This window comes from Nannobrachium achirus, assembly GCF_963921795.1.
Source record: "Nannobrachium achirus genome assembly, chromosome: 6".
In the NCBI taxonomy this organism is placed as follows: Eukaryota; Metazoa; Chordata; class Actinopteri; order Myctophiformes; family Myctophidae; genus Nannobrachium; species Nannobrachium achirus.
Genome location: NC_137815.1, coordinates 71368948 through 71394485, shown reverse-complemented (window position 1 = coordinate 71394485; position 25538 = coordinate 71368948). Strand labels below are relative to the sequence as shown.

Here is a 25538-nt window from a genome sequence, read left to right as displayed (position 1 = left end):
CAAAAAGTCACTAAATTCCCTGCAAGCCAAATGATGTCATGATGACGTCATGATAACGTCCTCCGGTGACTCCGGTGATGTTCAGAACTTGACCAGGTCACATGGGGATGAACCTGACGTCATTAACAGGACGTCATATGGACTTATGTATTATTACAGTTTTGAGCATAGTTGAAGTTCTAAGTCAAAGGAATGGTGGTTACACTAATGAACAAATTTGTCAACACACAACTGCATGTTGGTTGAAATCAGGTGATATTCTAGGCCAGATCTGATTATGGTTTGACTTGATCTGATTCCTAAAAAAAAAACAGAGGGGCCCGCGCTTTCGCGGCTGCAGCCTGCAGCCCCCAGGCTATGGAACAACCTGCCCCTTTCGATTAGGTCTGCTCCATCTATAACTGTTTTTAAATCTCAGGTTAAAACTCATCTATTTTCTCTAGCTTTTAATCTCACCTGAGGTCTTTTAAATGTTTTGCTTTTATACCGCATATGTGTTGTGTTTTCTTGTTGACACTTGTTATATGTACCGTATACAGTATATGCTCATGCTTTTATTGTTTGCTCTTTCTCTGTACAGCACTTTGGTCAATTCAGGTTGTTTTAAATGTGCTTTATAAATAAAGTTTCATTTGATTTGATTTGATTTGATTTGATTTGATTTGATCTGACCCCAATCGAGACGTCACTGAATGGTCCGGGTCCTGACGTGCTTTGCTGGGAAGCTGTCAAATTTAGTGAAGTGATTCCTCCTCAAAAGGAGCGGAGTATGAAGTAGCATATCAAGTAAATAACAAGCACACCCTGCCAATAGACTACTATTTTTGTACCATGGCACTGGCATGGACATTAAACACAGAGCCAAGGAGCACTATTACCAAGTATCATGTGAGTGAATAAATATAAATGGTCAACAGGAATGAGAGGACCTTGAAAGGCAGTCCCTACTTTTACTTTCTGCTGTAGCATGCAATGAACACCTAATATAAGGCATGCTGAGATGGTCGTCAGGGACCCATTGGAGAGATCATCAGAGTTCCATTTGGTCGGTGAGTGAGACTTTCCATCTGTGATGTTTTCATGGCTTCATAGTCGTATAAATGTTTTAGAGATGTCTGCTAATCATAGTCATATCCTGGTGTCAGCTTTTAATAGTCGAATAAATCTATTAGTCCTGTTATTCATTTCTAACATGACTCTGTACATAGTGCCACATAGCTGCGGACATTATTACAGACACTGAATGTTAAGTGCACAGAATAATATGTTATATTGATGAACAGGTTTATAGTTATTTAGTTTATAATGATATGGTTTCGGCCAGATTGGAATTAGATTTTGATATTTCATTTTTATTTGGACGTTTCAATTATGTTATGATTATTTAAATAATAATTTGTTGTTTCACCAGATACTTTTGTACTCTTAATCAAGTAATTATTTGGAAGAGTACCTTTACATCTATGGAGTTATTATTAGTTTAAAGTAACAACATTAGTTTATTTATTTTATTTTACAGTTTGGCTAGTCTGCCCACCAGTGACCTGTAACCTTAATTCATACAATGGAATAAAAGTGTGAGAAAGAAATCTAGCATTGCTTCAGTACAAATAAAAAAAAATCTAGAAGCATGGCTGTGATGACTTAAGATAATTTGGTGGAATTAAGCATAAGCGAAACACCAACAAACAAACAAACAAAGGAATAAAACATAATGGGCAAGTTACATTTAATTTCATTGCATGTAACTAATATTGAAATAACTCTTTTCAAATCTGGAACTGATGAGAAATGTTAAAATGTCTCTGGTGCAAAGTGTTGTGTGGCAAGAATGAACATTAGGATTCATATCATTAATATAATCCAGTTTGATTCATGATTATAAATTGTATTGAATCATTCAACTCCTGTTAATGTCCTCAAAATGATGTGTTTTCTCCACACTAAAGGCTGCACACAAGATTCCACCGCTACTGGTAGAGGAGAAAAGTGAGTGTTCATAATTTTCCTAATAAATCTACAATTAGCTATAACCATAAGAATAGTCCTACAATTATCTACTCAGATCTCAAGTCAGCAATTGCATAAACACCATCTATTTGTCCGCCTTCATAATAAAGTATTAATTAACACGAACGGGTACACCTTATTGTGTATCATTATTTTATGCTTTAACTATTGAACAATAGCAGATATACAAGCTCACAGCGCGGCACCGAGTGCCGCGCTGCGAGCTTGTAGATCTGCTATTTTTGAAAAATCGTGAACATTTGAATTTTGACCCGTGTCTTTTGAATCCTTCTAAGGTTTTTTGAAAAAAAAACTATGTTTCTATGTCAGCAATCTGGCCAGCCATCGTCAAAGAAAAGGTCCTTTTCACTTAACTGGAGCTCCGTTATTCTGTTCTTGACAGACTACTATGTCAGTGGTTCTCAAACCTTTTCATGTGAAGGACCCCCAAAATGATATGTATTTGGCCACGGACCCCCATCTCAAAATATTTAGTTCCAGGGACCACCCAGAAGCAACATTAATATAATTAACACCATCTATTTGTCCGTCTACAGAAAGCCGCCACCATGAGTACGGACGAAGAGATGAAGCAGTATGGCAAGGCCGCCATTTATCTCCGTAAGCCAGAGAAGGAGAGAATGGAGGCTCAGGCTTCGCCCTTTGATGCCAAAACGGCAGCATATGTGGCCGACAAAGCCGAGCTGTACCTCAAGTGTAAAATCGTAGGGAAGGACGGTGCCAAAGTCAAAGTGGAACTGCTTGGGGACAAGAAGGAGGTAAAGGTTTATCTAAAATCAAGTACCACTGTAAGGGCCGATGTATACTCCACTTTTAGAGCCCACTTTAAATCGGTTCGGCTCTGTTCAAACTACAATATCGTCACCTTAATAAACTAACTTGAATGAGCTGTCCTAACAACCTCCAGGTTCTGGTGCCGCCAAGCCTGTGCTGCCCACACAAAGATCTGAGCTATCCGTGTGCGAAAGATCTCCATATATGGGATCTCTGTATCTCTCAGTCCTTGTCCCCTTTTATGGGCATATTCGTTGGATCGGCGGTTCTACTGAAAAATTACGTTTTGTACAACTGTGCATCATGTAAGTACAGTAACGGCAGGGGAAGTAGCTAAGTATGTAGGCAAAGATCTGGGCTACTCTGCGTGCGAAAGTTGGAGTCTGTAGAACCAACCATGTGCTGTGAGACCTCTTTCATGTGATTCGGGCCAATTCGGCCTCGGCATCAATTAGTAGTAGGGATGGGTATCGTTCACCTTTGAATTGATACGATACCTTTTTCGATACCTGGGAATCGATACGATACTCTTTCGATACCATTTTCGATACTTTTTAAGTTTAACTGCTCTACTGCTGCTGCGGTAGAGCAGAGGTGATGATGATGTGGAGAGTATAGACGTTGGATAATCATCATAATAATAAACATTATAGGCTATTGTCGGCTATTTTCCACAGTACGAGTGTAGCCTACTAAAGCAGCCACTAAACTCTCAGTAGCCCAACTGTTACAAATGCGACCGGCCAGGGGTGCGTTCCAGAGTATCGAAACGAGGTATCGTTCGTTTTTACGTGAACCGATACCGATAGTATCGACGTCATGCAATCGATACCATTAAAAGTATCGCAGACGATACCCATCCCTAATTAGTAGTCAGGATGGCCTATAAGTCACTGTTTGAGAAAAATGATATTTTTGGGGGGGGTGCTGCCGAGATGTTGTGACACCCAGGACCAAATTTAACTCTAAAAGTGGAGTAGGCCTACATGCAGGCCAGTGGTGTAAAGTAACTAAGTACTTTTACTTACAGTAAGTGCTAAGTACGGTTTTGAGGTACTTTTACTTTCCTGGAGTATTTCCAATTACTTCTACTCCACTACATTCTAGATCCAGAAAATGTTACTTTTACTCCACTACATTTATTTGAAAACTTTAGTTACTATTTACTTTGCGGATATAAATTATAATATTATAAAAGATACATTAACCACTTTAGCCCTATTTTATGCCTATAGGCATTTGAAAATAGCCTACAAGCTCACAACGCGTCGCCAAGTGACGCGTTGTGAGCTTGTAGATCAGCTATTTTCAAACATTTTGTACTTTTACTTTTGGTACTTTAAGTACGGTACATTTTGATGCCAATATTTTCGTTGTATTTTACTTGTAACGGAGTATTTCTACATTGCAGTAATGATACTTTTATTCACGTAAAAAAATGGAGTACTTTTTCCACCACTGATGCAGGCCCTAATCACGATTATTATTATATTTTTCTAGGAAAGAACTGTGCCTGAGGCTGACGTCACCCCCATGAACCCTCCCAAGTATGACAAGATTGAGGACATGGCCATGATGACCCACCTCACTGAAGCCACCGTCCTGTATAACCTCAAAGAGCGTTATGCAGCATGGATGATCTACGTAAGGTTTTAGACTTGTGATTTTTGCGGGTCGACTCGACTCAGTAAAAAGTTGAGTTGAAGTCGACTTTACCCTTCGATGACGTCATCACATCACACACGACCCCCCAATTATGTTGGGGGGGGCCCCCCAGACGATTAACTTAATGTGCAACATTGTTTTCTCACTCAACTGTAAACAAACCAACAACGTTTAAGTATATAGACATACAGTAGAGGGTATCTTCACATTTCTAAAGTGCCAATTTAAGGACTTTTTAATACCTCTAAATTAATTAGACTAATTAAACATTGTCCAAATTGTCAGATATATAGAGGCAGAAATTGTGAAAATAGCCGATCTACATGCTCACAACGCCTCGCATTGCGAGGCGTTGTGAGCATGTAGATCTGCTATTTTCACAATAGAACCATGTTATACCAAATGTAATGTAGCACTGTAATATTGGATCATTCCGTCCTTGGAAATAAGCAATCCTACTGTTTGAATGCTGTACAGACGCACACATGGAGCAAACATAATGATAGAGGATAGAACTTCGATTTTCGACTTTCTCTGGTGGGAGTCGACTTGTGTAATGAAGTCGACTCAGTCGACTTGTTGACTTTTTCGCTAATGCCCTATTTTCTACATGCTGAGAACAGTTCATGGTTGTTGCACCTGTCGATAGGAAAGAGAGAAAAATACACAGTACAATTTATATCATCAAGTGAAACCCATAGATAAAACAACAGTATGTAAATAACAAACTTTTAGTTCGTTTTTTTTTGTTAACAAAAGTTAACTTGTTCATTTAGTTGATGCCTCTTCTAACTCGTAACATTAATCCCAGCGGAGATCAGTCTTTTTGCCTTTGAGTGAGTTTTCCAGAGCGGAAGGGAGCGGGTGGAAGTAGGGGGTCCAATGAGTTTCTTTAGATAGGAGGGGGTATTGCTGTGGATCCACTGATGGGTAAGAAGGCAGATCCTTGAAGGTTACTCCATCCTGAAGGAGATGGGAAGCTAGTGTAGAGAATGGAGTATGGCTGTGATATGTTCTCTCTCATCATCAGGATCCTATATAGCAGCACATGACATTCTAGCTACTCAGACTATAAATAGGCAACCACACTCGCAATTTCCCAGAATTTTATCTTTCTAGTTCTGAATGTACTGGAGCTTCTGGATGCTCATGTTAGGGACCCCGATGAGAAGTGCGTTGCAGACAGTAGTCAAAGCCTTGAGGAGACAAGGGTGAGCAAGTTAATGTTCTTTCTCTTCTCCCCTTCCTTCAGACCTACTCTGGCTTGTTCTGTGCGACTGTGAACCCCTACAAGTGGCTCCCAGTGTACGACCAGGAGGTTGTGAATGCCTACAGAGGCAAGAAGCGTATTGAGGCCCCACCTCACATCTTCTCCGTCTCTGACAACGCCTATCAGTTCATGCTGATGGGTACGTACTGTCCTAGTGAGGATAATGTAAAACATACATAACTATAACGGTCTTGTGCCGTATTTGTGACTAAAGGTTTGATTTACATTTTACAGACAAAGAGAACCAGTCTGTCCTGATCACGTAAGTTTCTGTCATCTACTAACTAGGCATTAAAAACAAGAACATTGTACACAAATTGACTAACTGCATTTCTCTGAATGTATGCATTTATAACCAGTGGAGAATCCGGTGCTGGAAAGACTGTGAACACCAAGCGTGTCATCCAGTACTTTGCAACAGCTAGTTCTGCTGGAGAGGGTGGTGCCACTAAAATCAAGGTATATACAGGTTTTAACTTTAACAAATAAATGTTTTTGAACATTTTGAAAATTTGAAAAAAATCTGACCAAATGTTAAACTGGGCGATGTCTGAAACATTCCATAGGGGTCACTGGAGGATCAGATTATTGCAGCCAACCCCTTGCTGGAGGCCTATGGTAATGCCAAGACCATTAGGAATGACAACTCCTCTCGCTTTGTAAGTTTAAAAATAATGTCATTTTATGAGAATACCCGCAACAATTCCACAATGTAGAGAGATGAAACAAAGTGTGCTCTATCAAACAGGGTAAATTCATCAGAATCCATTTTGGCACAACCGGTAAACTGGCCAGTGCTGATATTGAGACATGTAAGTATGAAGTTCACAGATGGTAAATGATATATCCCTTTATGTGAGGATTACATTTTGACTTATGTACAACCCATATAGATCTGCTGGAGAAGTCCAGAGTGACCTTCCAGCTTCCTGCTGAGAGAGGCTACCACATCTTCTTCCAGATGATGACCAACCACAAACCTGAGATCATTGGTAAGTGGAATTACTATTATAGTTTATTATTATTATAGATTATTGTCTCCGCCAGGCCGAAAGGCATGGTCGAGAGACTGTTGCACCCTGTCTGTCTGTCTGTCTGTCTGTGCAGCTAATCTCTGACGCCGTTGGCCCGGTGCGAAACTGTGCACACATACACTTCCTGGATGCCAATTCAGAACCTCTGCCCCACATTTTTCACATGGGCCTGTTCTAGCGCCACCATGAGTCAGATTTTTACAAAACTTTGAAGAACTCCTACAGATTTTGTCCAAAGATCACGCAAATCGGTAGACAGTATCTCTACAGTCATGTGATCAACGTGAATCTGTCCAATTTACCATATTCCATCCCGTTTGGCTAAGATTGGCTTCCAAAGTTTGCAGGATTGCTCTGTTATGAACAAAATGCCTCAAATCATGAACACGCAGCGTGCAGTTTTCATGAAACTGGCACACACATCCCCACTTCCCAAAAGGACGATTGTTTCCTATAACTCCACCGATCAGTTTAAAACTATCTATGCGCACTCCCTAGCGGCCAAGGAAAAAACATTTGCCCTGCATTTTTCACATCTGCCTTTTATAGCACCACCAGGAGGCCGACTTATGTAAAACATATTCTTTGATATTAGTCCTTCAGATTTTATCCAAAGATTATGCATATCACTACACACTGTGTAGTGATCACTATAGATATACTGTGTAGTACACAGTATATCTATAGTGATGTGATCAAGACAGATTTTTCTGATATTTCATATTCTATCCTGATTGGCTAACATTGGGTTTCAGGATTGGTCCGTTTTGAACAAAATGCCTCAAATCATGAACGCAGCCTGTGATTTGCGTGGAATGTTGCGCACACATTCCCACTAGGCCAAGGAACAAATGCCACCCTTTTCACATTGCCTTATTATAGCGTCACCAGCAGGTCAACTTTTGCTAAACACATTTTTGGAACAAAATGCCTCAAATCATGCATGCAGCGTCTGAATGCCATGAAAGGCCCAAGAACACATGGCACCCTTTTCACATTGGCCTATTGTAGCGCCACCAGGAGGCCACAATAACCTACCTGACTTGGCGGAGAGCGCTGTTTCTAGTTGTTAAATGGAATTACTGATGCTGATGCAGTGAGATAACCCGACTCCGACCAGATGGCGGTGGAATTGAGTTCACAAGTTAAAGGACAACTCCGTTTGTGCCTAATAGACCCCATGGACAGTCTTTTTGGATCAATATAAGTAGGAAAATGAGCCTAGAAGTGATTTAGGGCGGAGTTGTCCTTTAAGTTCACAAAGTATTGTGAACTTGTGAACTCAATACCACTGAGTGAGATTAGCATTGGTTGATTGATTGAAGACTTTATTAGAAGTTTGCATAGGAAAAGGTACAGTTTCATGACGGTACAGTTCACTGGTACAAGGTCTACTAAAAGGAGATCCATGAAAAGACTAAGCTTATTTCCACAGGAAACCATTAAAGTATCTCATATAGTATAGCAGTGAGAGCAGAGAGGGAAGCACGCACATCTCCAAAAGATGTTTCAGGTGCTGAACCAAAAATACACACCATAGGAAGAAGGGAAGTCCGCACACTGTTCTGTAGCTCCAGCGACAATTTTATTGAGGAGAAACAACGTTTTGACCCCGGTGCGTCTTCATCAGGAGACGACCCACCAGGGTCGAAACGTTGTATCTTCTCAATAAAATTGGCGCACAACAGTGTGCGGACTTCCCCTCTTCCTATAAGATTAGCAGTGAGAACATCAATGAATGAATAAAAAACACATGTTCTCACCTTTTTTAATCCCTTTTCAGAGCAGTGTCTGATCACCGCCAACCCCTACGACTTCCCCCTGATCAGCATGGGTGTGATCGCTGTGGCCAGCATCGATGACAAACTGGAACTCGAAGCTACTGATGTCAGTGAACATTTAGTTTACCGTTGAGTTGTAGCCTACACAATTCTAATTGGATGTTTGTTGATCTAATGCTTAATTTCAATCTCTTGAATACATCTCTGCTCGTTGACATCAGGACGCTATTGACATCCTGGGCTTCAGTCTCGAGGAGAAACAGGGCATCTACAAGTTCACCGGCGCTGTGATGCACCATGGTAAATTGACCTTCAAACAGAAGCAGCGCGAGGAACAGGCAGAACCAGACGGCACTGAGGGTGAGAGGAATGAAAATAATGCTGTAATGCTTTGTCACAAAGATTGTATTTAGTTATATTCTAAATGAACTAAGCCAGTGGTTCTCAACCCTTTTACACTAGAAGATCTGTCTCTATACCACTATAAAAACTGATATAAATACAGTTGTGTAGACCTACCCCATCCTATTCAGCTATGCACAGTTAACACAGGAGGCCAATATATTCCTTGAATTCATGGAGATTGTTTAGTTTAGTTTGTTGCATTCCTAAGCTAATAATTTGATGACCGGGTCCATATTTAGCTACTATACTCTGTGAACTTCCCATGCAAATTGCACAAGCCGCGGAGTCTATTGAAGTTGCAACAGCACTGCTGCAGAGACTCTGTTAGAAGGATGGTTATTGGGTTTACCTACTATTCTAGATTACTATCTCTTTGCAATTGACGTATTACCTTGTGTTTACCTTGCTTACTGTTAAAGCGTCTGATAAATACCTAAATTGCAAATTGTGTGAACATTTCAGTGGCAGACAAGATTTGCTACCTTTTGGGCCTGAACTCAGCAGATATGCTTAAGGCATACTGCTACCCCAGAGTCAAAGTGGGAAATGAGTACGTCACTAAGGGACAAACTGTGCCACAGGTGAGTAACTTGACATTTTTGTATGTATGATATCTGATTTCATACGCACCTTACATTCTCAACGCAGCACAAGAACTCTAATGTATTTTTGCAGGATTAATCGGTAGTAGTATCTCTATAGTCATTAAACTAGTTATTATTTACTTAAGACTAGATTTGATATGATATATTACCTTGTGTTTTCCTTGCTTACTGTAAATTGGTCTGGATTAAGAGTGGCTAAATCTTTAATTCTACATTCTGAATTGTGTATTTAAATACCGCTACTAAATAACGTTCCTACTTCCTTAGGTCATGAACTCAGTTGGTGCCTTGGCCAAGTCCATCTATGAGAAGCTGTTCTTGTGGATGGTCATTAGGATCAACGAGCAGCTGAGCACACCAGCTCAGAGAAACTACTACATTGGTGTGCTGGACATCGCTGGTTTTGAAATCTTTGATGTAAGAATTGACTTGTTTTAAGTGGGATACTCATTATTTTTTGTCACAAAGTTAGGGACTAACAGGCTAATGATATTTCAACTTACAGTTCAACACCCTGGAGCAACTGTGCATCAACTTCGTCAATGAGAAACTGCAACAGTTTTTCAACCACACAATGTTTGTTCTGGAGCAAGAGGAGTACCTGAAGGAGGGAATTCCCTGGGATCTCGTTGACTTCGGCATGGACTTGGCTGTCTGCATTGAGCTCATTGAGAAGGTATACAATTATTATTATATTTGCATGTATTATCTTGGACTTGGCTATCTGCATTGAGCTCATTGAGAAGGTATCATTATTGCGACCATAGGTTGCAGTTTAGTATGTGAACGGTCACATCCTGTCCGTATGTATCTCTGTCTGTCTGTCACGCCTGACACTGTGGTGCTATGGGTTTGTCCCTCTGACAAAATTGACTTGAATGGGAAAATACAAAAACGGAGAACCACACTTGCAATTTCCCAACATTGCATCTTTCTAGTTAGTGTCATATACTATTGTTATCAGCTGGAATTTACGGAGTAACATATAGCTTCATTGAGAAGGTAAACAATTATTTTGTGCTTTAATGGACATGATTTTAATATTTTTTTTAGTTTGTTTTTTGTTGATTTGTCTCTTTTGTCTCCTCTACAAAAGCCCTTGGGCATCTTCTCCATCCTTGAGGAGCAGTGCATGTTCCCTAAGGCTACGGACAAATCCTTCGCCGAGAAGTTGATTGACCAGCATCTTGGGAAGAACAAGGCCTTTGAGAAACCCAAACCAGGGAAAGGCAAAGGTGAAGCCCACTTCTCCCTGGTCCACTACGCTGGAACCGTGGACTACAGCATCACAGGCTGGCTGGAGAAGAACAAGGATCCACTTAATGACTCTGTGGTGCAGCTGTACACCAAGTCTTCAGTTAAACTGCTTGCAACACTGTATCCCCCACCTGAGCCTGAAGGTAAGTTTATTCATAGAATAAAATGTGTTCAGTTAAAATGCTGGGTGTACTGTATCCCCCACCTGAGCCTGAAGGTATGTTTATTCATAGAATATAGTGTGTTCTGGGACTGGGACACACAGAGCACAATTCCAACCTTTCCCTCTTGGCTGTATAAGAGCACCTACCAAGGTTGGGCCTTTAGCGTGCTGGGAACTAGAGTTATGGCTGTTTAAACCCCGGGCCAATAGGAACACAGAGAGAGGGGGGGGGGGGGGGGGGGGGGGCAGTGGCAGAGCAATGGTGTGCGCAGGTCTCTGGTGTGGCTATTCTGACGGCAGACCCCTGACCAAGTTTGGTGGGCAACGGTGCATTTTTATTGTGTTTAACTAATGATAACTCATGATTGTAACATGTAAACAGATACTACAAAGAAAGGAGGCAAGAAGAAGGGTGGCTCTATGCAGACTGTGTCAAGTGCTTTCAGGGTAAGAATATGTATTCATTATTATCAACTTTAAATTCCTGTACGAATATTTATTATAATTTTTTTCCAACATTACATTATTGTAAGAATGAAGCATTATTATTATCAACATTATATCCATGTATGAAATATGCAGGTATTTTCATGTTGAAATTAAACTATTTCTGTATCACATGTTGTAAGCTTGTAACTCTGCTTTAAAATGGGGCTTAAAGTGGTTAATTTATGTTTTAGGGGGGAAATAATCTGGAGAGTAACTAGTATCTAATGAGTTCAAATAAGTATTAGTAGTTTAGGGAAAAAGTACAATGTCGTATGAGTTTCTACTAATAATAAGCTTAATTGTCTCATTATGTCTCAACAGGCAAACTTGGCGTTGCTGATGACCAACTTGCATCGCACTCATCCTCACTTTGTGCGTTGCCTGATTCCCAACGAGTCCAAGACTCCAGGTAAACAGAAAATAAACATTTAAACAGTGATAGTCATTTAACGCAACTTTGTCCAGTGTGTACAGTAACTATTTTGTACTGATTGCGACCGTAGGTCGCAGTTACTTCTATACTATCCAAACCTCCACCGGCTGTCAGTCCGTCAGTCCGTCTGTCCATCACGTCACTCGTCACACGTCACACTTTCCCCCTACTCATATCTCCGCCACCGATTGGCCCGATCCATGCCAAAATTTCCACACAAACTCCTTGCCTGCCAAACTACAACCTCCAAGGACCCCCGGAGCTCCAGGGACCCCCAGGTCCCTGGGGGACCCCCAGGTGTAAAAAATGACCAAATGTGCAAAAAAGACCAAATGACCACCCCAACGGGGCTCCACACGGGGAATTCCCGGGGACCACCGACACCTGGTGCTCCAGAACGGATGCAAAAGTGGTGGCGCCCCCAGTGGAGGACCCCCTCCACTGCAGCGCACATAAAATGCCGTAACTCGGGCTAGGAGCGACCGGGAGAGCCGGGGCCGGTACCTATTCGTCCACTTCGGCGGCGCAGAGACCCCACCCCTCATTTCTCACATGGCCCTCTTCTAGCGCCACCATGAGGCCGATTCTTGCAAAACACATTTTTGGACACTGCTCCTACAATTTTTGCCCTAAAATCACGCAAATCGGTACACAGTATGTCTACACTCATGTCATCAACTTGGATCTGTCCCATATAGCGCCACCTTCAGGCCGATTTTTTAAAACACATTTTTGGACACTGCTCCTACAATTTTTGCCCTAAAATAACGCAAATCGCTACACAGTATGTCTACACTCATGTCATCAACATGGATCTGTCCCATATAGCGCCACCATCAGGCCGATTTTTTCAAACACATTTTTGGACACTGCTCCTACAGATTTTGCCCTAAAATCACGCAAATCGGTAAACAGTACGTCTACACTCATCTCATCAACATGGATCTGTCCCATTTAGCACCACCTTCAGGCTGATTCTTTAAAACACATTTTTGGACACTGCTCCTACAATTTTTGCCCTAAAATCACACAAATTGCACAGTATCTCTACAGTCATGTAATCAAAACGCATCTGTCCCATCTAGTGCCACCATCAGGACGTTTTTGGAAAGACTTTTTTGTTTGCCTATTTGTGGAGATAAGCGACTAGGGAGTCTTACTGGTAATAATGAAGCAAGATGTTTACAGGGCTGATGGAGAACTTCCTGGTCATCCACCAGTTGAGGTGTAACGGTGTGCTGGAGGGCATCAGGATCTGCAGAAAGGGTTTCCCCAGCAGAATCCCTTATGCTGACTTCAAGCAGAGGTATTTATTATTCCTTACTTTTTTAGTTCCATTCATATTCATGCAAAATTACCCACTTTTACAAAACGGGTACAGAGTACTGAACGTCAGCGGAAAATGACCATGAACTTTTACAAATCAGGTACAAAGTACTGAATGCCAGCGCATGCCCCGAAGGCGCGTTTATGGACAACAAGAAAGCCTCTGAGAAGCTGCTTGGCTCCATTGACGTACCTCAAGATGAGTACAAGTTTGGACATACCAAGGTAAACACACTCCCAATCTGGTTTAACATTATCCAGAGAGGACTAAAAGTAGATTTTACGGTTGTTTTGTTACAGTGTTTGTGACATTGCATTCAGGTGTTCTTCAGGTTGTTTAGTTACAGTGTTTGTGCCATTGCATTCAGGTACTCTTCAGGATGTTTAGTTACAGTGTTTGTTGACATTGCATTCAGGTGTTCGTCAGGATGTTTAGTTACAGTGTTTGTGACATTGCATTCAGGTGTTCTTCAGGATGTTTAGTTACAGTGTTTGTGACATTGCATTCAGGTGTTCCTCAGTTTGTTTAGTTACAGTGTTTGTGACATTGCATTCAGGTGTTCTTCAAAGCTGGTCTGCTGGGTGTCCTGGAGGAGATGCGAGATGAGAAGCTGTTTACTCTGGTCACCATGACTCAGGCTCTTGCAAGAGGTTACGTCATGAGGAAGGAGTTTGTCAAGATGATGGCTAGGAGGTACTTTGAAAACATCAATTCAATATTGAGTACAATTTGTAAGTAAACATTGCCATTGCTCAATAAAACAAATGTAAAGCGTCAATAAAATAGCAAACATTGCCAAGCAAGCTTTTGGTGATGGTGGCAAGGTAAAAAAACTCCCCTTAACAATTTGTACGCCAAACTCGTTCAGTAACGAGATATGGCCACTTGAGGTCGCTGTGCCAAAAGGAGTTGTCTCGTTCAGGAACAACACAAAGGGTTAACTTGGTTACATGGAGCTGCATGCATCCTGTGTTGTCAGTGAAGGACTGATGGATGGTCCATACGTCATAACGTAGCTCGCAGAGAGACAAAATGGCGCATCTAGGCTGCATTGATTTCTATTCTCTACTGAAACATAAAAAGGGCTTTATCTATGAATAAGGTGCAAAGAACGCCAGGGAAGCAGAAATCTGATTGTTTTCAAAGTGACACTTTACCGCGATGGTCGGCCCCGGTTTGGAGTTTAGTTTCGCGAGTGTTTGTAAACAAATGGATTATCCTCCTCAATAGTCAGTGGACACTCACGTGCACACGCACGAAGCTTCCGAGGCTCTTCAAAATTAAAGCGTAAGTGAACGACGGCAGCAGCAACAGCTAGAAATGTTAGAAACCTTGGCTTCCCATGTGTTAAATGGAGAAGAATACCAACAGCAATAACAACAACGACAACAGTAACAACTATAATGACGCGATAATAGCAGTAATAATTAGAAGTGTGGTTACACTGGCGCGCGGGATACGAGGAATCCGCTGGGAAAAGTTTAGAGTGGGTTTAGAGTTTTTGGGCGGAGCTCCTGGAAGGATCTAAGCTCAAGCGTGGCCTACATGTTGGCACAAAGCGCTCAAAGTTTGTTGTACGCCCAGGGTCACATTGGCCTAGCTTCGCGGGACACTTAATGAAATTAACTTCCACTCACTTCACACTAACTGTTTTCCACAGAGAGGCCATTTACACCATCCAGTTCAACATGCGCTCATTCGTGAATGTGAAACACTGGCCATGGATGATGGTCTACTACAAGATCAAGCCTCTCCTGCAGAGCGCTGAGACAGAGAAAGAACTGCAGAACATGAAGGAGAACTATGAGAAGATGAAGGTTGACCTGGCTGCTGCGCTGGCCTCCAAGAAGACCCTGGAGGAGAAGCTGATCGCTGTAACGCAAGAGAAAAATAACCTTTCGACCGCAGCGGCATCAGTAAGTAGCTACACTTGCTACACTTGTATACTGTAATATATATCCTTCTGGAGGTGGTCGATGTCCCCCAGCTTCTTCCTTGTCCTCACCTCCGCCACTGCCTCCGTACTGTCCCAGCTCTAACAATGATAGAGACAACTTGTTCAGTCTGTTAATGTCGCTTGTGTTAATGTACCCGCCCAAGGAAGCAGCTGCAAAATGCATATATCTCTACCAAGAACAAACGCTGGCATGTTCCCTCACTCATCCTTTCCATTGACAACCAGGGTGACGAGGCACTGAACGATGCAGAGGAGAGATGCGAGGGTCTTATTAAAAGTAAGATCCAGTTGGAGGCCAAGCTCAAAGAGACTTCTGAGAGACTGGAGGATGAGGAGGAAATCAATGCTGAGCTGACTGCCAAGAAGAGGAAGCTGGAAGATGAATGCTCTGAGCTCAAGAAGGACATCGATGACCTGGAGCTCACCTTGGCCAAAGTGGAGAAGGAAAAACACGCCACTGAAAACAAGGTTCGACATTATACTCTCTAGCTGTAAAGTTATGGAACAACAATGATCCATTCAAGATTATACACTCTAGCCATCTTATCAAGTTATAGAACAATAGTGATCCATTCTTTCATGTTATTTAGGTGAAGAACCTGACCGAGGAGATGGCCTCTCAGGATGAAGGTCTTGCTAAGCTGACCAAGGAGAAGAAGGCCCTCCAAGAGGCCCACCAGCAGACCCTGGATGACCTGCAGGCAGAGGAAGACAAAGTCAACACTCTGACCAAGGCCAAGACCAAGCTGGAGCAGCAAGTTGACGATGTAAGTTTTACCAAAGTCAAGCACGTGTTTTGAATACATTATGTTTATTGTTTCACTGAATGATGATGTGCAAATTGTTTATCGTTGTGCAGCTGGAGGGTTCTCTGGAGCAAGAGAAGAAGCTCCGCATGGACCTGGAGAGAGCCAAGAGAAAGCTGGAGGGTGACCTGAAACTGGCCCAGGAATCCATCATGGACCTGGAGAATGACAAGCAGCAGTCTGACGAGAAGATAAAGAAGTAATGTGGATCACAATATGAATATCATTATTAATAATAACCAGTAAGACACCCTAAGGGAGAGAAGGCGAGGTCACACACATGGGTGTGTGCACATGGGTGCTTTGGCACCCTTCTGCTGAGCTGGTCGAGTCATCACTGTGATGTCAGAACAGGTCAGCTATATCCATATATGGAGTCTGTGAGGTCAGATGTAGAGTTATTGACCAGCTCCATATATGGATCCATATAGGGGCATTGCCAATATGGGCTTAATATATGGGCATTCCCAGATAGGGGCTTATTATTGATGACATCAGGGATCTCCATATATGGGCATGGATATCCAGGTGATGATAGTCAGCAGTCTTGACAGTCAACAATGTGATGTCAGAACAGCTTTGAGGCGTTACGGACGAGCGGACGGACGGACGGACGGACGGACGGACTGATGGACAGGATGTGCCAGTTTTCATAGTGAACTGCGACCTATGGTTGCAATAATATCAACTATATGAAATGCCATGGAGAAAAGCTACCACTAAAATATGACGTACTGTATTCCACAGGAAGGACTTTGAAATCGCCCAGCTTCTGAGTAAGATTGAGGATGAGCAGTCTCTGGGCGCCCAGCTGCAGAAGAAGATCAAAGAACTTCAGGTATTTTCCCAGCTGTAATTAATGAATTATAATAAGTAAGGGTGCATTTTTATTTTCAGATGTTAATCTGACATCATTCATTTGAAAGGCTCGTATTGAAGAGCTGGAGGAGGAGATCGAGGCAGAGAGGGCCGCTCGTGCCAAGGTGGAGAAGCAGAGAGCCGACCTCTCCAGGGAACTGGAGGAGATCAGCGAGAGGCTGGAGGAGGCTGGTGGAGCCACGGCCGCTCAGATCGAGATGAACAAGAAGCGTGAGGCGGAGTTCCAGAAGCTGCGTCGTGACCTTGAGGAGTCCACCCTGCAGCACGAGGCCACCGCCTCCGGTCTCCGTAAGAAGCAGGCTGACAGCGTGGCTGAACTGGGTGAGCAGATCGACAACCTCCAGAGAGTCAAGCAGAAACTTGAGAAGGAGAAAAGCGAGTACAAGATGGAGATCGATGACCTGTCCAGCAACATGGAGGCTGTCGCTAAGGCAAAGGTAGAAGAGAATGCTTGTGTGTAATTCTTGTCAAAACACTTGTTCAACAAACAGATCATGGGGGGAAAAACGAGGGTATACATTGCAGCTTACTTCAGTGATTGGATCCAATGTTATTCAACAGGGAAATCTTGAGAAGATGTGCCGCACCCTTGAGGACCAACTCAGTGAAATCAAGTCCAAGAGTGATGAGAACGTTCGCCAGTTAAATGACATTGGAGCTCAGAAAGCGAGACTGTTGACTGAAAATGGTAAATGTTCACTGTAAAACCTACATGGGTTTTCAATGGTATTTGAGCAAATTCCGAAATTAGAGACAATGCTTTGATTGGCAGTTATCCCATGTATTCAACAAAGATTATGTAAATGTTTGGAACTAATATTCAAATTTCTAACTAGGCGAGTTTGCTCGTCAACTTGAAGAGAAAGAAGCTCTCGTCTCTCAGCTCACCAGAGGCAAGCAGGCCTTCGTCCAACAGATTGAGGAGTTGAAGAGACACGTTGAAGAGGAGGTTAAGGTAAGGAACAGGCGTTTCTTCACTTTTTCTTATGAATAGGCCTAATAACATCTGTCTGTAATTTCATCCAGTTGACATTATTTTGTCATCTTTCTTTCGACAGGCAAAGAATGCCCTTGCCCATGCTGTGCAATCAGCTCGCCATGACTGTGACCTCCTGAGGGAGCAGTTTGAGGAGGAACAGGAAGCTAAGGCAGAACTCCAGAGAGGAATGTCCAAGGCCAACGGTGAAGTGTCTCAGTGGAGGGCCAAGTATGAGACTGATGCTGTCCAACGCACTGAGGAGCTGGAGGAAGCTAAGTAAGTCATCAGTGTTTTTACAATCATCAGGTACCGCTCACTGTACAAAATATTGCTCACGATAACTTGATTCCATTCGACACTGATCAACAGGAAGAAGCTCGCCCAGCGTCTTCAGGAGGCCGAGGAGCAAATCGAGGCTGTAAATAGCAAGTGCGCCTCTTTGGAGAAGACCAAGCAGAGACTCCAGGGTGAAGTGGAAGACCTCATGATTGATGTGGAGAGGGCCAACGGTTTGGCCGCCAACCTTGACAAGAAACAGAGGAACTTCGATAAGGTGCTTTGACAGACATTATTTTAAAACAAATTAATTTCCTCCTTAAAGTGGTGTAAATGACACATTCTATTACATATTCTGTGCAGGTCCTTAAAGTGGGGTAAACGATACGATGCAAGGTTCACGATTTACAATTTCACGATTTTTTTTCTCTAACCCCCCCAGCTATTAATCTCATACAGTATGTATGTACTACATTTTCATACCATTTATTTAACTACATTTCCAAAGTAGCATACTTTCCATGTACTCAAAAGTAAAAGTACTCAATGTCTGTGCAACAACTGTAAACATACTTTCTTATTGTTTAGAACCTAGCTACAGGGTTAACATGTAAAAAAACGTTATTTTTAATGCTATTGTAGCCCCCACAGTTAGTACCAGCCATGAACCAGCGACAACAGCCCTGCTATTCGGGCTCAGCCCTATTAGCACGACTGGTTGTGCGTTGGACTGGCGAGTGGGAGTCCCGGGTTCAATCCCCGCTTCCATACATCACTACAATCTGGCGTAGTCGGCAGGACGAGGAGCGTGATATCCTCGCGTGAGGGACAGGTCCACGTCGTGTGCGGCGGTCCACGGCGTGAAGTGTGGAGCACGAGGGCGCGCTCCAAAGATCGGGGGGGTGATTGTAGCCCCCACAGTTAGTACCAGCCATGAATCAGCGACAAGAGCCCTGTTAATCGGGTTCAGCCCTATTAGCACGACTGGTTGTACGTTGGATTGGCGAGTGGGAGTCCCGGGTTCAATCCCCGCTTCCACGCATCATTACACTATATTAGAATAGAAGTTGACCTATGTGACAGTGCAGAAACATAATTGCCTTCCTTGATGCATTAATGATGCGTCAACCTGGTCACAGACACACAGACCTCCCCCAGCAGTGCTCTGAACTAATCGCTCTCCAAAAGCCATTGAATACCATTTAATATGATTAAGTTAAACTCACATTTCATATCAGACACACCCTAATTCATTAGCCCCCCCCAATTTTATTTTTTTAATCGTTACATGCCTATAAATGACACATTTCATCTCAAATGCTGTGCAGGTCCTGGCAGAATGGAAGCAGAAGTTTGAAGAGGGTCAGGCCGAACTGGAGGGAGCTCAGAAAGAGGCTCGTTCTCTCAGCACTGAGGTGTTCAAGATGAAGAACTCCTACGAGGAGTCTCTGGACCAACTGGAGACCATGAAGCGTGAGAACAAGAACCTGCAACGTAAGTCTTCTCTACAGTACATCCTTCTTTTAATAACGTACAAAAAAAGAAAAGAAAAGAAAACATTAAATGTTCAAGATCAATTGTGGTTCAGGCTGCAACTTTATTCAAATGCAAATACAAATCCAGTTGCTTATTGGAAAGATCCTCATTCATTATTTACAAACAACTTCAGAGGAGATCTCAGACCTGACTGAACAGATCGGTGAGACTGGAAAGAGCATCCATGAGCTGGAGAAATCCAAGAAACAGGTGGAGACAGAGAAGTCAGAGATCCAGACAGCCCTGGAGGAAGCTGAGGTAAAACTAGATATCTCTATCTTAGATTTCTTTCAATACATTTTATATTCAAACAGTGTAGCAGTATATGATGGATGTTACATTAAAAGGTCCTATAACCTTTTGCTCCCGTGTTACATTTCAGGGTACTCTGGAGCACGAGGAGTCCAAGATTCTTCGTGTGCAGCTGGAGCTCAACCAGATCAAGGGTGAGGTTGACAGGAAGCTGGCAGAGAAGGACGAGGAGATGGAGCAGATCAAGAGGAACAGCCAGAGGGTGATTGACTCCATGCAGAGCACTCTGGACTCTGAGGTCAGGAGCAGGAACGATGCCCTGAGGATCAAGAAGAAGATGGAGGGAGACCTGAACGAGATGGAGGTTCAGCTGAGCCACGCCAACCGCCAGGCTGCTGAGGCCCAGAAGCAGCTGAGGAATGTCCAGGGACAGCTCAAGGTGCAGAATACATAGTAGTTAGACAGTAGACAATAGACACATATTCAAACACAAGGTAGTTAAACAGAGACCATAGACATACCGGTATATTCAAACAATGAAACTGCTCTGAACTACAGTCACGTTCTGATGTTTCTCTTTAACACGACCACCTCGAATGTGATTTGTTTTAGGATGCCCAACTGCACCTTGACGACGCTGTCAGAGGACAGGAGGACGTGAAGGAACAGGCTGCCATGGTGGAGCGTAGGAATGGCCTCATGGTGGCTGAGATCGAGGAGCTGAGAGTGGCTCTGGAACAGACAGAGAGAGGCCGCAAAGCAGCCGAGGGGGAACTGGTGGATGCCAGTGAGCGCGGTGGCCTGTTGCACTCCCAGGTACATCCACATCAACATATTTAACATACTCCTTTCTCCTGAACGTTGTTCTGTGTACTGAGATAATCATGTCGTTAGTCGCGTCGAATGGCCTTATTTCTTTTCAGTTTAACATATATACAGTATCATGCATACCTGCGTACCTAAACTGAATCTTTATTTTAGAACACAAGCCTTGTGAACACCAAGAAGAAACTTGAAGCTGACCTGATCCAGGTCCAAGGCGAAGTGGACGACAGTGTTCAAGAAGCAAGGAATGCTGAGGAGAAGGCCAAGAAGGCCATCACTGATGTAAGTTAGGATGATCTCCACAGCGTGTGTGATGCAGCGGCATAATTTTTGTTCTTTGCGGGACAACAAAGTATATTTGATCTTACACAAAAACTACTTTCCAGGCTGCTATGATGGCCGAGGAGCTGAAGAAAGAGCAGGACACCAGCTCTCACCTGGAGAGGATGAAGAAGAACCTGGAAGTCTCCGTCAAGGACCTGCAGCACCGTCTGGACGAGGCTGAGAACCTGGCCATGAAGGGAGGCAAGAAGCAGCTCCAGAAATTGGAGGGCAGGGTAAGATATCCTTCACTTCAACAGGGCGCATAGTCAATGAAATAAGAATACATCATTTGATAATAATATATTATTCAATTGTGAAGGTGCGTGAACTGGAGGCAGAGGTTGAAAACGCACAGAGAGCCGGAGGAGACGCTATTAAAGGTGTGCGCAAGTACGAGAGGAGGGTGAAGGAGCTGACATACCAGGTACTGTTCACTCAAATGACCATCATGCCTCTGAGAAAATTAATAGAATGCATGAACTGAGGTTATGTATTCACTCTGATCGACAGACTGAAGAGGACAAGAAGAATGGGGCCAAGCTTCAGGATCTGGTGGACAAACTGCAGATGAAGGTGAAGGGCTACAAGAGGCAGGCGGAGGAAGCGGTAAGACATATATGTATTCATACATGTTTAGTTGTCGCCATGGGCATAGTGTTGTAGTCATATGGAATAACTAAAGAAATAATAGCGATAGTAATCAGTGAATATGACCAACATCAGTCCATTTTTCAGTGTCCATCGTTTGCCATGCTTCTGCAGTATGACATGCACACAGCTGCAGACGCAGGCAGTTTAAAGGAATAATGGTAACAGTGCATAATCCAAAATGGACTGCAGAAACCAATTGATTGTGTAAGCTGTAATTTCAGGCTCAGGCTGCCGAACAATATCAAGAGCACAGCCACGGTTGTGCGATTCCAATGAGAACTTCATGTGGTCCCAAAATGTCTTGTTTGGACCATAATTGCTCTTTTCAAATCTTGACGCTCTATCACATTTTAGGAGGAGGCAGCCAACACTCACCTGTCCAAGTGCAGAAAGGTTCAGCATGAGCTGGAGGAGGCTGAGGAGCGTGCCGACATCGCTGAATCCCAGGTCAACAAGATGAGAACTAAGACTCGTGACTCCAAGGTAAATACCTGTTCAATATGAAAGGTTAATTAAGATGATTATCTTTAACATTTAACTGAAGACTAATGAAGAATATCTAATTGTATATTCCTATCTTTACAGGGAAAAGATGCTGCTGAATAGGTTCTCCAACTCAAGTCACCGTAAAGAGTCATAAAATATGACCCATCGTATTCAAAAGGTCATAAAATATGACCCATTGTATTCAATAAAGGTGGCAACAAAAGAATATTGTGTCTATTTACTTTGTCAATCATTTTTTATTGTCAGCGTATTCTGGTTCCACTATACCATTTTATAAACAAAATAAAATACATATGTTATAAGGACAATTATCTTAAGGACTGTGGGTGGTCATATGAATTGTGATTTTTAAACTGAATCCATTCTTTTGGGGTCCAGGATTAACCTCTGCAAGGCCAGACTTCACGGTCTAAATGGGTGGGTATCACAAGAAAGTGGGAAAAATACTCACATTTTGTACTCAAGTAAATGTATCAATACAGCAATGTAAAACATACAATTTTTCAAGTAAAAGTCCGCAATTAAAAAGTACACAGGTATTGGTTTTAAAATGTACGCTATAAGTGGCAAAGTAGAAAGTACTCATTATGCACAAGTATTCAAATGTATACACAATCTTTGAAACCCGATCTACAAGCTCACAATGCATTGTCCACAGCCATCATCAAGAAGAGAATCAATAAGATTCCAGAAGAAATTGTGAATCGAATTCAGCACTTTTACCTTTTGGACAAAAAAACGGTTTCACGGGGGAAGCTTTGTAGAAAAGGAAACAGCCTTATTTGGATGATGCTGCATGACGACACAATATGATGTCACAATGCGGTGTCACACTAGGAGCTATAAGAAGGATGACTTTACAATTCAAGTTGTCCGGCCGCTAGTTCTCAGTTGTAAGAAAGAAAGTGAATCAAAAGGTAGTGAATAAGCCTATAGGATCCAAAGAGATCCAAGACTCAAGGTGAGAGAAGACGTGGGATGACTATAGTAAGTGACTAGACTCTTTAAGGACATTCCGACCCCTGGAGGTGATATAAGACACCCATATAGAATCCTTCGCTACAAAGATTTGCAAAAATAGCAGATCTACGAGCCTGTAGCACGGCATTCGGTGCCGAACTATGAGCTTTAATAGAAAAATTCGGCCTCGACCTGACCCGATACGCGATTTTTCGGAACCCAGCGCGAAAGGTTCGGATTCTCCGTATGCGGAGATGTTGTCTGACATCAGGGTCTTCCGGAACCGACACTGTGTCTGCAGAGATCTCCATATATGGGCATAAAATGGACGCAGACAGACAGATACAGATATCTCCATATATGGGCATAAATGGACTCAGGCAAACAGATGGTCAAAACAGGTTATGACAACAGGTATAATTGAGTTTGCATTAAAGGGTGGGGCATTCATTCCCTATTTACATCGTTCCCGAGTAGGCCGGTCCTCGACTAGACGCTCGGCTGACTGTCAGGCAGATACAGAGATCTCCATATATGGGCATAACATGGACGCAGTCAGACAGATATCTCCATATATATGGGCATACATGGACACAGGCAAACAGATGGTCAAAACGGGTCCTATGAAAACAGGTATAATGGGGATTGCATTAAAGGGCGGGGCATTCATTCCATATTTACATCGTTCCCGAGTTGGCCAGGTTCGGGCGGCCAAGCTTCTAGTTGTACTAATTGTTTCTGGAACTGCATGTGCAGATTTTCCCTTAGTCCAGTACCTGGCCTATATTTCCGTTTGCAATTTGGTGTGAGGGAGGTTTCTCACCTGAAGTCAGTGGGTCCCTAGACCTACTGACTGAAAAATCACAGAGGTGCTTGCCTGCATGAATGGCACAATGATGAAAATCCAACTTTATAAGTAAACATCCCCATTTAACTTTAAATGGGGATTTTAAATGGGTGTTTAAATTAACAAATAAGACTATTAAAGAATAAAAGTGACAAATAAAATCACAACAACAAAATTAAAATATAGCTGCAAGCAGCGATAAAGTGGCCAAGGCATAAAAAGCAGGAAAGCAAAAAGGCATCAAGGGAAAGCAAAGAACAAATCAAAGAAAAACTGGAAGCAGTGTTCTTCCGAACAGGTCTCCGGCAGTTCAGGTGTTTTTTTTTTTTTTTGGCCTAGTGGTGACTATAATAGGCCAAAGTGAAAAGGGTACCACGTGTTCTTGGGCCTTTCACGGCAATCGGACGCTGCATGCGGGATTTGAAGCATTTTGTTCCAAAAATTTGTTTTGCAAAAATTGACCCGCTGGTGGCGCTATAACAGGCCAATGTGAGAAGGGTGGCATCTGTTCCTTGGCCTAGTGGGAATGTGTGTGCAAAATCTCACACAAATAGCAGGCTGCGTTTGAGACATTTTGTTCAAAAAGGAGCAATCCTGCAAACCTTGGAATTCAATGTTAGCCAATTAGATAGAAATATGATATCGGACAAATCCGTCATGATTACATCACTGTAGAGATACTGTGTACCCATTTCTGTGATTATCGGATAAAATCTGAAGGAGTAATATCGAAGAGTGTTTTCGGCCTTCTGGTGGCGCTATAAATGACAGACTCTGCCGATTTTACACTAATCGGCATAGTTATTGGTAAAAGCACAAATTGACCTCTACACAACATGTATGCAAAAGACTATATGCAACAGACATAAAATAGTTCCAAAGAACTCCTCAAGGTTTTAACTCAATATCTTTATTTTCCAACTTTTTCATTAGTTGTCTTTGTTGTTGAAGAGTTGGTGATCAGGTTGTAAACCTTCAAAACAGAGGGTTAACAACCTAGCCATTTTCAGGCATGTCTTTTAAATCACAATGTTTTCAAATAATTCAAGTAGTAAACGTCTTCAGATAAAGTTTTTAAACATTAAGTATTGTGAAGTCTGAACCCAAACCAGCACACGGAAACAGTTCTCAAGGTGAAAACGCAATAAGCGTTGTTTTATTCAATGGGGCGTTCCCCTAAAACATGAAATAAAGTTCTTCCCAAAACCGGGGCTTTTAACTCAAAATATGCTTCTTTCCAGAACTTAACAGGGGTTACATTCGAAACACATGTTTCACAGTATGCCGTTGCTTCCATTAACACATGCCATTTCTCTTCCAAGATTCAGATGCAGCTCCTAATTTGCCTACAATGGGAACAGATAGAATCACCATTAGCAATGTGGCAAAATACAGAGCAAATGTGCGACAGAGGAGAACATAGTGGAGTTTTGCTTACTGCTCGATGGAAGAGTCCCTTCGAGAGCCAGCTACACAGTGAAGCAGAGCTCGGTGGTTAAGAGCAA

General features: G+C 42.6%; 1 protein-coding gene across 1 annotated transcript; it reads left to right on the top strand.

The window, feature by feature from the left end:
• Positions 1–2579: 2579 nt before the first annotated feature.
• Positions 2580–22325, top strand: LOC308287611 (myosin heavy chain, fast skeletal muscle-like; the record flags this gene model as incomplete). The annotated part of the gene is made up of 39 exons (XM_080728839.1): positions 2580–2789; positions 4306–4449; positions 5723–5879; positions 5975–6002; positions 6100–6199; positions 6307–6399; positions 6489–6552; positions 6634–6732; positions 8558–8661; positions 8777–8915; positions 9423–9541; positions 9833–9982; positions 10071–10241; positions 10662–10965; positions 11368–11432; positions 11796–11883; positions 13096–13213; positions 13335–13458; positions 13791–13927; positions 14895–15150; positions 15417–15659; positions 15782–15958; positions 16051–16196; positions 16745–16835; positions 16924–17313; positions 17438–17564; positions 17713–17831; positions 17935–18131; positions 18225–18408; positions 19460–19625; positions 19801–19925; positions 20050–20358; positions 20532–20735; positions 20901–21026; positions 21131–21301; positions 21388–21492; positions 21579–21674; positions 22074–22202; positions 22305–22325. 39 exons carry the CDS (start codon positions 2580–2582, stop codon positions 22323–22325), a joined length of 5796 nt encoding a protein of 1931 aa, XP_080584965.1.
• Positions 22326–25538: the final 3213 nt, after the last annotated feature.